At 46.7% G+C, this 14,420-nt stretch overlaps 1 protein-coding gene across 1 annotated transcript in view; it reads right to left on the bottom strand.

Moving 5' to 3' along the window:
- Positions 1–411: 411 nt before the first annotated feature.
- The window catches only part of LOC121272654 (RNA-binding protein Nova-1-like), a 178,118-nt gene continuing 164,109 nt past the window's right edge, over positions 412–14,420 (bottom strand). The window contains exon 4 of the mRNA XM_041179355.1: positions 412–1,437. Within this exon, the coding sequence (XP_041035289.1) occupies positions 439–1,437 (999 nt within the window). The 3' untranslated portion in view covers positions 412–438. The remainder of the gene's footprint in view (positions 1,438–14,420) is intronic.

Below are 14,420 nucleotides of genomic sequence, written 5' to 3'. Positions count from 1 at the left end.
CATGGGACGAAAGCTCCAGGAACACATCCAATTGGAGTCGCCAACCCTACAGGAGGAAGAGGGGGGATCTCAGCGACCCTACCCGACTTTGGGGCCAGAGGGGCAGGATCAGAGGGAAAGGGACGGCATCACTGGCTCACCATTTGAATAGGCTGTTTTAGTCAAGTCCAGGACAAGACACACACCACACAAAAAAAAAGGGAATGAGAGAGGGGTGAAAATAAAATGGAGGGGGAGGGGGGGAAAGAGTTGGAAACAAAAATAACTGAAGTGGTCTCCATGGAAACAAGTGGTAAACATTATTTACATATACACAGATCTCTGACGTTGTCATATAATATATTAATACAAGACGTTTTAATTAGAATCAAGTACTATATAAGCCCCTTTCAGTTTAAAAAAAAAACGGAAACCTGTCTTTCTGTTTCGCAGCTTTTTTTAACCAACTTTCTGGAGGTTTGCCGCGCGGACCCCCTGCTCGTAGGTGATCCGCTGGCTGATTAAATACTGCGCCGCTTGAGTTGCCGCCGCTGTCCCCGTGATCGTCACCTTGCGGTTCCTGGTGCCAGGAATAAACTCCCCCTTTTTGGAGATCTGAATCCGGGCGCCAGTCAACTCCTGGTACTCGACTAGCGTCTTCCCGCCTTTTCCCAAAATGGCACCCACCAGGTTCTCTGGCACCGCAATCTCCACCACATCCTTGGAGCCCTCGCCCAGCTTCTCTGTGGCCAGGATGGAGCCGGCCGCCAGCGGTGAGGCTGCGCCGAAGTAGCCATTGGTGGCAGCGGCCAAGGAGCCCAGGGAGAAGGTGCCCACCGTGCTTCCGGGGGTGTTGCTGCCAGCTGAGGCTTCATTGGCGTAGGAGGCCAAGAGGTTGGCAGCGGCGGCTGCCGCCGGGTTGGCACTAGCTGCCACGGCAGCCAGGACGCCGGTAGCGGTTGCTGGGTTGAGGCCCAGGCCGAGGGAGTTGGTGTTGTATCCGTAGCTGGCCAGGGTGTTGAGCGCCGAGCTGATGGCCAGGAGGTCATTGCCGGTGAAGCTGGACAGGCCGGTGGTGAAGCCTGCCACGCCAGCCAGGTTGGCATGTCCCAGCAGCCCCGCTGCCGAGGCCGCGGCCGGCAGCACCTCAGTCGAGTTGGCGTAAGGGGAGCCGGTGGGGTTGGAGTTGGCGACGGGACCCGAGATGTTGGCGTAGCTGATGTTGAGGCAGCTGCCGCTCTGCGGGTCCTCCTGAATCTTCTGGACAATCAGCTCCACCGCCTTGCGGTTCTGCTCCGCCTCGCCGCTCACCGTCACCACTCGCTCCTGCAGGTTAATTCCTTCCGGCTTCTGGGACAGCTGGACCCAGGCCCCGGACTGCTCCATCATTGCCTTCACTGTGGCTCCCCCTTTCCCGATGATGAGTCCCGCTGTACTGTTTGGAACAATCAACTTCGCCTGGAAGACAAAAACGACAAGACCGCAGGTTAGAATTCCCCATGTGACTCCTTCCCACAGGAAGCCAGAATTAAGAGGCCCGAGTGTGGCCATGCACTGAGGCAGCACTGGGCCCCACTTTACCCCTGTGCTTTCAAGGGCGCAAGAAACATCCTGACATTTTGGGCCTTTTTTATTTTAAAGAAAGTTGCAGGTTCATAGGAACACAGGACAGGAGCCCCACTCCAGAGACTTGAGCACAAAAACCAAGCTGGCACACCCTGTGCAGTACTGTCGGAGCTGCTATCTTTCAGATGCGATGATAAACCAAGTCTGCCCCCTCAGGTGAACATAAAAGATCTCATGGGCATCATTTTGAATAGCAAAGGGAGTTATCCCTAGTGTCCTGGTCAATATCATTAGAAAAACGGATTATAGACCATAAGACATAGGAGCAAAAATTAGGCCATTCGGCCCATCGAGTCTGCTCCGCCATTCAATCATGGCTGATAAGTTTCTCAACCCCATTCTCCTGCCTTCTCCCTGTAACCTTTGATCCCCTTACCAATCAAGAACCTATCGATCTCGGTCTTAAATACACTCAATGACCTGGCCTCCACAGCCTTCTGTGGCAATGAATTCCATAGATTCACCACTCTCTGGCTAAAGAAGTTTCTCCTCATCTCTGTTCTAAAAGGTCTTCCCTTTACTCTGAGGCTGTGCCCTCGGGTCCTAGTCTCTCCTACTAGTGGAAACATCTTCCCACGTCCACTCTATCCAGGCCTTTCAGTATTCTGTAAGTTTCAATCAGATCCCCTTCATCCTTCTAAACTCCATCGAGTATAGACCCAGAGTCCTCAAACGTTCCTCATATGTTAAGCCTTTAATTCCTGGGATTATTACCTGGTCATTTATTTGTGGGATCTTGCTGTGCACAAATTGTCTGCTGTGTTTCCCACATTACAACAGTGACGACACTTCAAAAGCATTTCATTGCCTGTAAAGCACTTTGGATTCCTGAGTTGTGAAAGGCGCTATATAAATTTGTCTTTTTCTTTTGCTCTTGTCAGAGGCACAGACACCACAAGGTCCCAGTGAGCTGTGGGCGCTGAGTTCATGGGTTGCAGTCAGGGTAGGAACTGGGACACCGCATGGTTCGTTCTGCTGAACCAAGTCGATTCCCAGATTCCATCGTTGGATGCGTGTTGGATGAAGTGGTGCAATTGGTTCACTGCACAAACCACCCTGTTCCACCATTACCCCTGCACCCTCCTTCCTAATGTGGCAGCGATGGGGAAATCTCACTCACAGAACAACCAGTACAGGGCATGCATCACTGGTTACGGAAGCACACCCGAGACTGAAAAACAGTGTAGAGGGGCTTTGCCTTGTGTCTAACCATGTTGTACCTGCCCTGGGAGTGTTTGATGGGGACAGTGTAGAGGGAGCTTTACTCTGTATCTAACCCCGTGCTGTACCTGTCCTGGGAGTGTTTGATGGGGTCAGTGTAGAGGGAGCTTTACTCTGTATCTAACCCCGTGCTGTACCTGCCCTGGGAGTGTTTGATGGGGACAGTGTAGAGGGAGCTTTACTCTGTATCTAACCCCGTGCTGTACCTGTCCTGGGAGTGTTTGATGGGGACAGTGTAGAGGGAGATTTACTCTGTATCTAACCCTGTGCTGTACCTGTCCTGGGAGTGTTTGATGGGGACAGTGTAGAGGGAGCTTTACTCTGTATCTAACCCCGTGCTGTACCTGTCCTGGGAGTGTTTGATGGGGACAGTGTAGAGGGAGCTTTACTCTGTATCTAACCCTGTGCTGTACCTGTCCTGGGAGTGTTTGATGGGACAGTGTAGAGGGAGTTTACTCTGTATCTAACCCCGTGCTGTACCTGTCCTGGGAGTGTTTGATGGGGACAGTGTAGAGGGAGCTTTACTCTGTATCTAACCCATACTGTACAATAGTTCTGGTGCTGTCTCTGAGGTTGGATTTAATCCTGGTGATGGCGGGGTTGCCTGTCGGCTGGGGAGCTGGTGAGAGCCCCACATCATGTCCTTTGGGGTAGGCTTGCCGTGCCAATCAGGTACTTAGCCAATCAGAGGCCAGCTCTCTGTTGCAGGCAGCAACATTGGGGCAGCGGTGGTGGCTGTCAGCAATATACCCACCAGAGGCCCCAGAATAGACAGGGCAGGGAGCGGCTCACAGAGGGACCCCCTCCTCCGATGCCAGGTCCTTTAAGTGCCTGACAATGAGAGAATCCCCCTCCCCTCCCTCCGGGGAGGCCGTAAGTAATTACAACAGGGTTTGCTTTTCGAGCTCCTCATAGCGACTGCCACTGCCTTACCCCCACCTCCGCCACGGCACCCTTTGAATACCAGTGGCAGCGGGATGGGGCCTTTAAGTTAGCATTAATTGCTGACTGAAGGGCTTCTATTGGTGGAGGGGAGGGAAGGGCGTCCGTGGGCCTTCCTGGCAATGATTTAATTAGTGCAGAGGTGGTAAGGGAGTTGGGAACTACCTAGCCTCCAGCCTGACTAAATGTATCCCCCCCTCTGCCTCCAAACCCAGCCTGGGGTGGAGGGCATTAAATTGTGCCCTGAGTGTCTACGATGAGAAAATGTCTCATTCCCCCGACACCAAAATCCCTAACCTGATGTGTGTGAAATTCAACAGAATGATTCCAGTCCTGAAACCTTCGTCCGGACGTTCGGATTCACCGGACATACAAGGGGAAGATTTGCTTAGAACTGCAGCAGTCAAATCACAAACCTGTCTGTAATAAATGAGTTTGTAACACTGACCACACAGAGGCTGGATGTTGCCTTTCGTCCCAGCAGCTGATGCCAGTACCAGCTGTTGCCACTGGAGGGAGCAGCCGGCATTTAGAATCACCTGAGGCTGATGAGCTTTGGAAATTGCAGAAATTATTTAACTGTCCTGGGAATGCCATTGGCAAACCAACTACATGGGAGAACTGGATTATCAGGAATGTTAGGAGAAGGCTTACTGAACTCAGCCAAGGGAAGCAACTGGATTAGCAGCAGTGATATATAAAAACTTGCATTTGTATAGCACCTTTCATGACCACAGAACATCCCAAAGTGCTTTATGGCCAATGAAGTTCTTCTTGACGTGTAGTCACTACTGTAATGTAAGAAATGTGGCACACAACCAGCTCTCACGAAACAGCGATAAGCTAACTGGCCAGATATTCTGTTTCAGTGATGTTGATTGAGCAATAAATATCGGTTATGAGACGAGGGAAAACTCCCTTATGCTTCTTCAAAATAGTCATTTATGGCACAGACAGAGGCCATTGAGTCCATGCTGGCTCTCTGTAGAGCAATCCAGTCAGTACCAGAATCCCCACCCTATCCCTGCAGCCCTGCAAGTTTATTTTCCTCAAGTGCCCATCCAATTTCCTTTTAAAATCATCCATCGTCTTCGCTTTCACCACCCTTGTAGGCAGCGAGTGCCAGATCATTACCACTCGCTGTGTAAAAAAAAAAGTCCTTCCTCACATTCTCCCCCTTCCCCAAAACGTCAAATCTGTGTCCCTGAGTCCTTGTACCATCAATGAATGGGAACAGCTTTTCTTTTGTCTACCTTATCTAAACCTGTCCTAATCTTGTACACCTCTGTGAAATCTTCTCTCAATCTCCATTGCTCCAAGGAGAACAACCCCAGCTTCTCCAACCTAACCTTGTAACTAAAAGCCCTCATCCCTGGAACCATTTTGGTAAATCTCCTCCACACCCTCTCAATGACTCTCACGTCCTAAAGTCTGGTGACCAGAACTGGATACAATATTCTGGTTGGGGCCTGAACAGAACTTAAAGTTCAGCATAACCTCCCCGCTTCTGTACTCAATGCCCCTATTTAGAAGCCCAACACCCCCTATGCTTTGCTAATCACTCTTTCAATATGTCCTGCCATCTTCAAAGATTATTGATGCACAGGCACCCCCTAGTCCCTCTGTTTCTGCACACTCTTTAGAATTGTGCCATTAAGTCTATATTGCCTCTCCCTATCCTTTCTGCCAAAATACATCACCCCATACCTCTGCATTAAATTCCATCTGCTACTTGTCTGCCCATTCTATTAGCTGATATACATATCCTGTTGCAGTATACTGATATCATCCTCACTGTTTGCCACTCCTCCAAGTTTGGTATCATCTACAAATTTTGAATTTTCTCCATATCCCAATATCCAAGTCATTTATATATAGCAAAAAAGGTGGCAGTCTTAGCATTGATCCTTGGGGAACGCCACTGTCTACCATCCTCTAGTCTGAAAAATAACCACTCACTGTTTTCTGTTCTTAAGCCAATTTTTAACCCAAATTGACACTGACCCTCCTATTCCATTAGCCACAATTTTGTTAACCAGGCTTCTGTGTGTTACTGATGTCTTAAAATCCATGTAGACAACATCTTTTGAATTCCCTTCATCAACCTTCTCTGTTGCTTCATCAAAAAATTCAATTTGCTTAATCAAGCATGATCCATCTTTTACAAATCTGTGCTGGCTCTCCTTAAATAACTCAAACTGCCTGTTGATTTTTTCCTTGATTATTGTTACCCACTACTGATGTTAAACTAACCTGCCTGAGGTTGCTAGGATTGTCCTTACACCCTTTGCCACTCTCCAATCATCTGGCACCTCTCCAGGGAAGATTGGAAGATTATGGCAAGCTCTTCCACCATCTCCACCCTCACTTCCTTTAGCAACCTGGAATGCAAGTCATCAGGTAAATTATCTACCCTAAACATAGCCAGTCTTTCTAGTACTTCCTGGCTCTCAATGTTCATCCTATCCATTATTTGTTCTGCTGATATTTTGTCAGATTCCTCTTCCTTCTAAACACTGGTACAAAGTACTCATCCCATTTGTGGGATGTGGGCGTTGCTGCCTCTGCCAAATTGGCCTTGTTCAGAGTTGACCACATTGCTGTGGATCTAGAGTCACATGTAGGTCAGGATGGCAGATTTCTTTCCCTAAGGAGCATTAGTGAACCAGATGGGTTTTTGCAATAATTGGCAATGGTTTCATGGACTTCATTAGACTTTTAATTCCAGATTTTTACTGAATTCAAATTTCACCATTTGCCATGGTGGGATTCGAACCTGGGTCCCCAGAGCATTACCCTGGGTCTACTGGAATACTAGCTCAGTGACAGTACCACTATGCCACCACCTCTATCCTAGCCTGCCCTGTGCCTCTAAGCATATATCACCCTCTTTGATGCCAACAGGACTCCACTTCTTACTACTCGCTTACTATTTACGTGTTGGTAGAAGATTTTTGAGATCCCTTTTACGTTGACTGCTATTCTCTTCTCATACTCTCTCTTTGCTAACTTATTTTCCCCTTCACTTCCCCTCTCAACCTTTTGTACTCGGCCTGGCATTCGCTTGAAGAATGCACCCAATATGCATGGTACACTGTTTCTGTTTCATCATAATCTCTCTCAGCATTCCAGGTGTCTTTGTTTTGGCTTCGCCTTGTTGGAATGTACTTAGTCTGTACCTGAAGTATCTCTAGATCATCCATTGTTCCATTAAGGTTCTTCCTGTCAATCTTTGGTTCCATTTTACTCTGGCTGGATCCCCTCTCATCCTATTGAAATTAACCGTCTTCAGATTTAAACATTCTACTTTAGATTGTTCCTCGTTCTGATCTAAACCTTATAATATGATGATCACTCTTACCCAAGTGTTCGCCCACAGACACTTGGTCCACTTCATTTTCCGGCACCAGATCCAGCAATGTCTCCTTTCTGGTTGGACCGAGAACATATTGATCAAGGAAGTTCTCCTGAACACATTTCAGCAATTCCTCCTCCTTCTTACCCTTTACTCGACATTAATTACCCAAATATCAATTGGGATAAAGTATGCCAGTATCACCACTCTACAATTCTTGCACATCTCTGTGATTTTCCTACAGATTTTTTCTTCTGTCTTTCTTTCTGTCATTACATGGAGGCCTGTAGAATACTTTCAGTAGCATGATCATACCCTTTTTGCTTCTCTTGGTGTCAGCTGTGGCTCAGTAGGTAGCACAGGCTGAATCTGAATCGCAAGGCTCTGGGTTCAAGTCCCACAAATCAAGGCTGACACTCCAGTGCAGTACTGAGGGAGCTCTGCATTTTCTTTCGTATGAGATGTCAAACCGAGGCCCTGCCTACTCAGGTGGATGTGAAAGATTCCATGGGACTATTTTGCAGGGGAGCTCTCCCCAGTGTCCTGATCGACATTTATCCTCAATCAACATCCCAAAAATATTTATTATCTGGTCATTATCACTGCAGTTTGTGGGAGTTTGTTGTTCACATATTGACTGTCGCATTTCCTACACTATAGCAGTGACTACACTTCAAAAAGTACATAATTGGCTGTAAAGCACTTTGGGATGTCCTGAGGTCATGAAAGACACTATATAAATACAAGTTTTTTTTCAAATATAACCAAATTGATTCTGTCCTTCCCCCTCCCAGGCATCCCCTTTTTCCAACACAACAATGTCTCCCCTAAATCAGTACTGCCAACCCCATCTCTCTTTTTTCCATTCCCTGTATTTAAACCTTGAATACTAAGTGCGCTGTCCTTACCATTTTAAGCCACCTTCCTGTTATTGCCACAATGTCCTTTTCCCACACTGCTATTTATGCTTGTAGCTCACCAACCTTTATTCACCATATTTTATGCATTTCATTACATGCATTGTAAACCTGTTTTTGTATTCCTCATGGTCTGCAACTATCTAATATGGATCTATTCTCATTCTCTAGTACTGCCCAACACACTCACTTTATGCACCATATTCCTCTTATCCACTTTTAATGCTGGTGCCCATTTAGTTTAAACCTTCCCCACCCAACATTCGTGAGCCTCTCAATGAGGACATCAGTCCCAGTCCTACTGAGGTGCAACCCATCCCATTTGAACAGGTGCCTCCTGTCCCAGAACTGGTCCCTATGCCCCAAGAATCTGAAGCCCTCCCTCCTGCACCAGTCCTCAAGCCCTGCTTTGATCCTCCCTCTTATTGCATGAGCAATGCTGGGAATGAACCATCCAAGAAGACGACAGCACATAACTCCTATTAAACGCAGAAGAATTATTTACCTGGTGCCAGGGCAAGGTGTGCTGGGGATTGACAGTAAAGTGATACATCTAAATAAATATCAGTAAAGCTCCTAGCACAGGAAAGAAACTTTTATGACTGCCGATTCTGCAAGTCCAACAATCCCTCGAGTTTATGAAATAGAAATAGTTTCTCTTTCTTGATGCCAAGGTCAGAGAAACTTTCTGTGCTGCAGGACATTTGTCCCAGAAAGACTGACAAATGGTTAACCTAATGTAGGTTTGCAAACTCACCAGGGATTGTCAGAACGTGGTAGTCAAAGACACTGAATTGCTGTGGAAATAGCACAGCGTTCATCGTGGAAAGAGAGCCCAGGGCCATTTAATGCCTAATCAGTTTCACCAGAGGCTTGCTATGGACAAGCTGTCCAGATGCAGGACATTCACCTCTCTCGCCTGCCAATAAGGGGCCATTGTCAAGGTGGCAGATCCATGCCAATGTCTATGCGGTGGAAGGACAGGGCATGAGGTACACTGAGTGCAGACCCATCACTTCCTGGTACATGAAGAGGAGGAGGCTGTTCAGCCCCTTGAGCGTGTTCTGCCATTCAATCAGATCATGGCTGATCCGCTTATGAGTTCTATTTACCCTCCCTGGTTCCACAGCCTTTAGTACACTTTCCCCATCAAATATCTGTCAATCTCATTTTTAAAATTGTAAATTGGCCCCCAATCTCAACAGCTTTTTTGAGGGGAAGAGAGTTCCAGATTCCCACTCCCCTTTGCATGAAGAAATGCTTCCTGACGTCATCCCTGAATGGCTTGGCTCTAATTTTGAGGTTATAACTCTCAGAGGCTCCTCACAACCTTTGGCAACACTTCATTCAGAAACATTGTTCTCGACCAGACGTTGGTAACGTTACATGACAGTATCTGTCAACCTAGGTGCAGTGGATTGCTCTCTTGAGCTAGGGTCAGATGACCATGGAAATACGTCACTCCATAGACTTGAGCACATAATCCCGGCTGTACTGTACTCCCAGTGCAATGCAAAGGGAGTGCTGCACTGTTGGAGGTGCTGTCTTTTGGATGAAACATTTATCTGAGGTCTCCTCTGCCCCCTCCAAGCAGAGGTAAAAGATCCCACAGCCACTACTCTGAAGAAGAGCTGGGGAGCCCTCTGAGTGCCCTGGGCCACATTTATCCGATGAACAACATAGCTAAAAGCTGATACTTATCTCATGGTGTGAGGGAGCTTGCTGTTCACAAACTGACTGCCACATTTCCTACATTGCAACACTTCAAAGGTTGGCTGTAAAGTGCTTTGGGAGTGAAAGGTGCTACTTAAATGCAAGTCTTTTATTTTCTACTGCCTTGGAATACACTGTCTGCTTGTCTATTGTCTTCTCGTACCTTGTCCACGTAGCTGCTCTTACACGTGGCTATTTAACTACTGAGGCATCACAATCAGACCTTATCCACTATATGCAGTAAGTTCCTTTCCCAACAATTTGCACACACGTGCATGCACACACACACACACACACACACACACACACACACACTTTCCTGTAGGGGGTCACTGGATAATACTCTGGATCAGGATCATTCCATGATTTTTACGCTCCCTAGCCTAAGGATACAGAGGCCATCAGTGAACTCTGGGATCACTAAAACTCTGAACTGGTCAGGGATTGGATGGAACCTGAGACTTTCTTGGCTTGTGTCTCTGCTATTTGTCAGACACACTCCCAAAGCATAAGTATTGAATGGTTCTGAAGAACCATGAATTCCGCTTCCCACTGTAGGGTGAGCATTCCACAATGTCAATGTGGCCCTGCTGTCTGAATAATAACTTGTATTTATATAGTGCCTTTAACATAGTAAAACACCGCAAGGGGCTTTACAGGAGCATTATCAAACAAAAACATCGAACAAACAAGAAGATATGAAGCAAAATGATCAAAAGCTTCAAAGTGGTAGGTTTTAAGGAGCATGTTAAAGGAAGAGAGAGAGGCGGAGAGGTTTATGGTGGAAATTCCAGAGCGTAAGGCTTTGGGCTGCTGAGAACACGGCCACCAATAGCAAAGCAATTAAAATCGAGGCCGGAATTGGAGGAATGGAGAGATCTTAGAGGATTGTGGGGCTGGAGGAGGTTTGAGATGGGAGGAGGGGTGAGACTAGGGAAGGATTTGAAGATGAGAAGCAGAATTTTAAAATGGAGGCGTTGCTTAATGGATGGGCTGCCGATGTAGGTCAGCGAGCACAAGGGGTGATGCCAGAATGGGACAGAGAGGATGCAGGCAGCAGATCCTCTCTTTTTGTCTAATCTCCTTGGAAGGAACTGGAACATTGCGCGCAAGCATTGGTTCCCATGAGTCCCCGTTGCCGTGGAGACTAAGCTGCAGTTTTCACACAGAACAGAATGGGGCTGGAAGATTGCATTGAGCAAAAGGACAATGTTGCTACGAGGGGAGGGGGTCCTGTGTGTGTGTGGTGGGGGTGGGGAGGGAAAGGAGGGCTGGTCAACTATTCTACAATAGGCTTTGAGAATTAGCAGATCAAGTTTATTCTGTAGCACTTGGAGACTTGAGCAGAGAGGGGCAGACATTATATCAAAGGCATTTTCGATTATTCAGCCTCTAAGCAACCATTGCCAGATTCTCTTCCTCCTATTCACTCTCTCCCCTTCCTCCTATTTTCTTTGTCGTCATCGTCTTCATCAGGGAACAACAGTGCCCAGCCCTTGCAATCCTCCATCTTGTATATTTTTACCCACTTCCCGTTCCCTCGTCCCTTCATCCTACAGAGAATGCTGCCTCCTGCTCTCACAGATTCAGGCAGATTCAGACGTGGAGAAGGGCTGCTCAAGTAGAGAGTGTTGTGGCTAATCTACTGCGAAGGGGTGGTGGGGTAGGGGGCGGAATGACTTGAGGCTGGTAAAGGGAGAAGAGCATCACAGCCGTTGACTCCAGTAATCTCCAGTCCTCACCCCCAGTGTTTTCTGTCAGAGGTCACTGGCTGATCACCAGCTCTTATAAATCCGTTTCCTCAACTTTCAGGTTGTCCCCAAAGTATTCTTGAAGCGCAGGCATTGGGACAGCAAACATACGCATAGCAAGCTCCCTCAAACCATTGTCAACGAGGCACAGGTCAGCAGTGTGATGGAATACTCTCCATTTGCAGCTCTGACAACACTCAAGAAGTGCGACACCATCTAGGACAAAGCATCCCGCTTGATCGGCTCCCCATTCACCACCTTAAACATTTACTCCCTCCATCGCTGATGCACAATGGCAGCAGTGCGTACCATCTACAAGATGCACTGCAGCAACTCACTAACTCTCCTTCAGCAGCACCTTCCAAACCCACGACCTCTATCACCTAGAAGGACAAGGGCAGCAGATGCATGGGAACACCAGCACCTGCAAATTCCCCTCCGAGTCCCACACCATCCTGACTTGGAACTGTATCGCCATTCCTTCACTGCCACTGGGTCAAAATCCTGGGACTCACTTCCGAACAGCACTGTGGGTGTACCTACATCATGTGGACTGCAGCAATTCAAGAAGGCGACTCAACACCACCTTCTCAAAGGCAAATAGGGATGGGCTATAAATGCTGGCCTAGCCAGCAATGCCCACGAATAAAAGATTTAGATTATGGCCAGATTGTTGGTCGGGTGATGGGTGAGGTATAAATATTAGCTAGGCCCACAGGGAGAACACCTCTGCTCTTCTATGTATAGCTGCCATGGGATCTTTTACATCCACCGTTGAGGGGTTAAAGTATCCTCAGAAAGGCAGCACCTCTGGAGCGCATCGTTCACTAGATTATGCATTCAAGACTCTGGAGCCAACGCTTGGCTCTAAAGGGTTCTGGGACACTCAAAGTGAAAGGCACTATAGAAATTTTCTTTATTCTTTAATGGGATGTGGGCATCACTGGCAAGGCCAGCATTTGTTGCCAATCCTAATTACCCTTGAACTGAGTGCCTTCCTTCGCCATTTCAGGGGGGCAGTTAAGAGTCAAACACATTGCTGTGGGTCTGGAGTCACATCTAGGCCAGACTAGTTAAGGATGGCAAATTTTCTTCCTTAAAGGACATTAGTGAACCAGAAGGATTTTTACAATTGATGATAGTTTCATCGTCATTGTTACAGAGACTAGCAATTCCAGATTTAATTACTTGAATTTAAATGCCACCAGTTGCCATGGTGAGGACTTGAACTCATGTTTTCAGAACATTGGCCTGGGCCTCTGGATTACTAGCCCAATGACATTACCACTACACTGTCATCTGCCTCATACGCAGAAGGGCTCATGTGGGATTTGAACCTGGGACTTCTCGCAAGTTCATGTAATGAAAATCCTGAAATGAGAATATTACCACCAACCAATGAGCCTTGAAAATAAGTCCATAAGCCGTAGGAGCAGAAGTAGACCATTTGGCCCATCGAGCCTGCTCCATCATTCAGTGAGATCATGGCTGATCTGATAATCCTCAACTCCACTTTCCTGCTTTTCCCCATAACCCTTGGTTCCCTTACTGATTAAAAATCTGTCTATCTCTGCCTTGAATATACTTAACAACCCAGCTTCTACAGCCCTCTGCGGTAAAGAATTCCACAGATTAACTACCTCTGAGAGAAGAAATTCCTCCTCATCTCTGTTTTAAATGGGTGACTCCTTACTCTGAGATTATGCCCTCTGGTCCTAGGCTCTCCCACAAGGAGAAACAATCTCTCAGCATCTACCCTGTCAAGCCCCCTAAGAATTTTGTATGTTTCAATAAGGTCACCTCTCATTCTTCTAAATGAGTACAGGCCCAACCTACTCAACCTCTCCTCATAAGAAAACCCCTCCATACCTGGAATCAACCTAGTGAACCTTCTCTGGACTGCCTCCAATGCTAATAAATCTTTCCTTAGATAAGGGGACCAAAACTGTTCACAGTATTCTAGGTGTGATTTAACTATTGCCTTGTATAGTTTTAGCAAGACTTCCCTATTTTTATACTCCATTCCCTTTGAAATAAAGGCCAACATTACATTTGCTATCCCTATTACCTGTTGAACTTGTATGTTAGCTTTTTGGGATTCATGCACAAGGACTCCCAAATCCCTCTGTGCTGCAGCTTTCTGCAGTCTTTCTCTATTTAAATAATATTCAGCTCCTCTATTCTTCCTGCCCAAGTGCATAACCTCACATTTTCCCACATTATATTCCATCTGCCACTTTTTGCCCACTCACTTAACCTGTCTGTATCCCTCTGGTGGACTCCTTGTGTCATCCTCACGACTTGCTTTCTCATCTATTTTTGTACCATCCGCAAATTTGGTGATAGTACATTCATTTCCCTAATCTAAGTCATTAATACATATTGTAAATAACTGAGACCCCAGGGTTGATCCTGTGGCACTGCACTAGTTACAGGTTGCCATCCTTATCTCAACTCTCTGTCTTCTATTAATTAGCCAATCCGCTATCCATGCTATTATACTACCCCCAACACCATGGGCTCTTATTAAGTAGCCTTGCGCGCGGTACCTTATCGAATGCCTTTTGGAAATCCAAATATATTACATCTGCTGGTTCCCCTTTATGTATCCTGCCTTTTACCTCCTCAAAGAATTCTAATTAATTTGTTAGGCATGATTTCCCTTTCAGGAAGCCATGCCTACTGTGCTTGATTAGACTATGTAATTCTAAATGCACTGCTATTACATCCTTCATAATAGACTCTAACATTTTCCCAGTGACAGATGTTAAGCTAACTGTCCTATAGTTACCTGTTTTTTGTCTCCCTCCCTTTTTGAATGAGGGTGTTACTACATTGATAGTTTCCCATCCTCTGGGACTTTTCCAGAATCTAAGGATTCTTGGAAGATTACTACCAATGCATCCACTATCTCTG

This window comes from Carcharodon carcharias, chromosome 34, assembly GCF_017639515.1.
Source record: "Carcharodon carcharias isolate sCarCar2 chromosome 34, sCarCar2.pri, whole genome shotgun sequence".
Classification (NCBI taxonomy): Eukaryota; Metazoa; Chordata; class Chondrichthyes; order Lamniformes; family Lamnidae; genus Carcharodon; species Carcharodon carcharias.
This window is presented reverse-complemented; position numbering and strand designations above follow the sequence as displayed.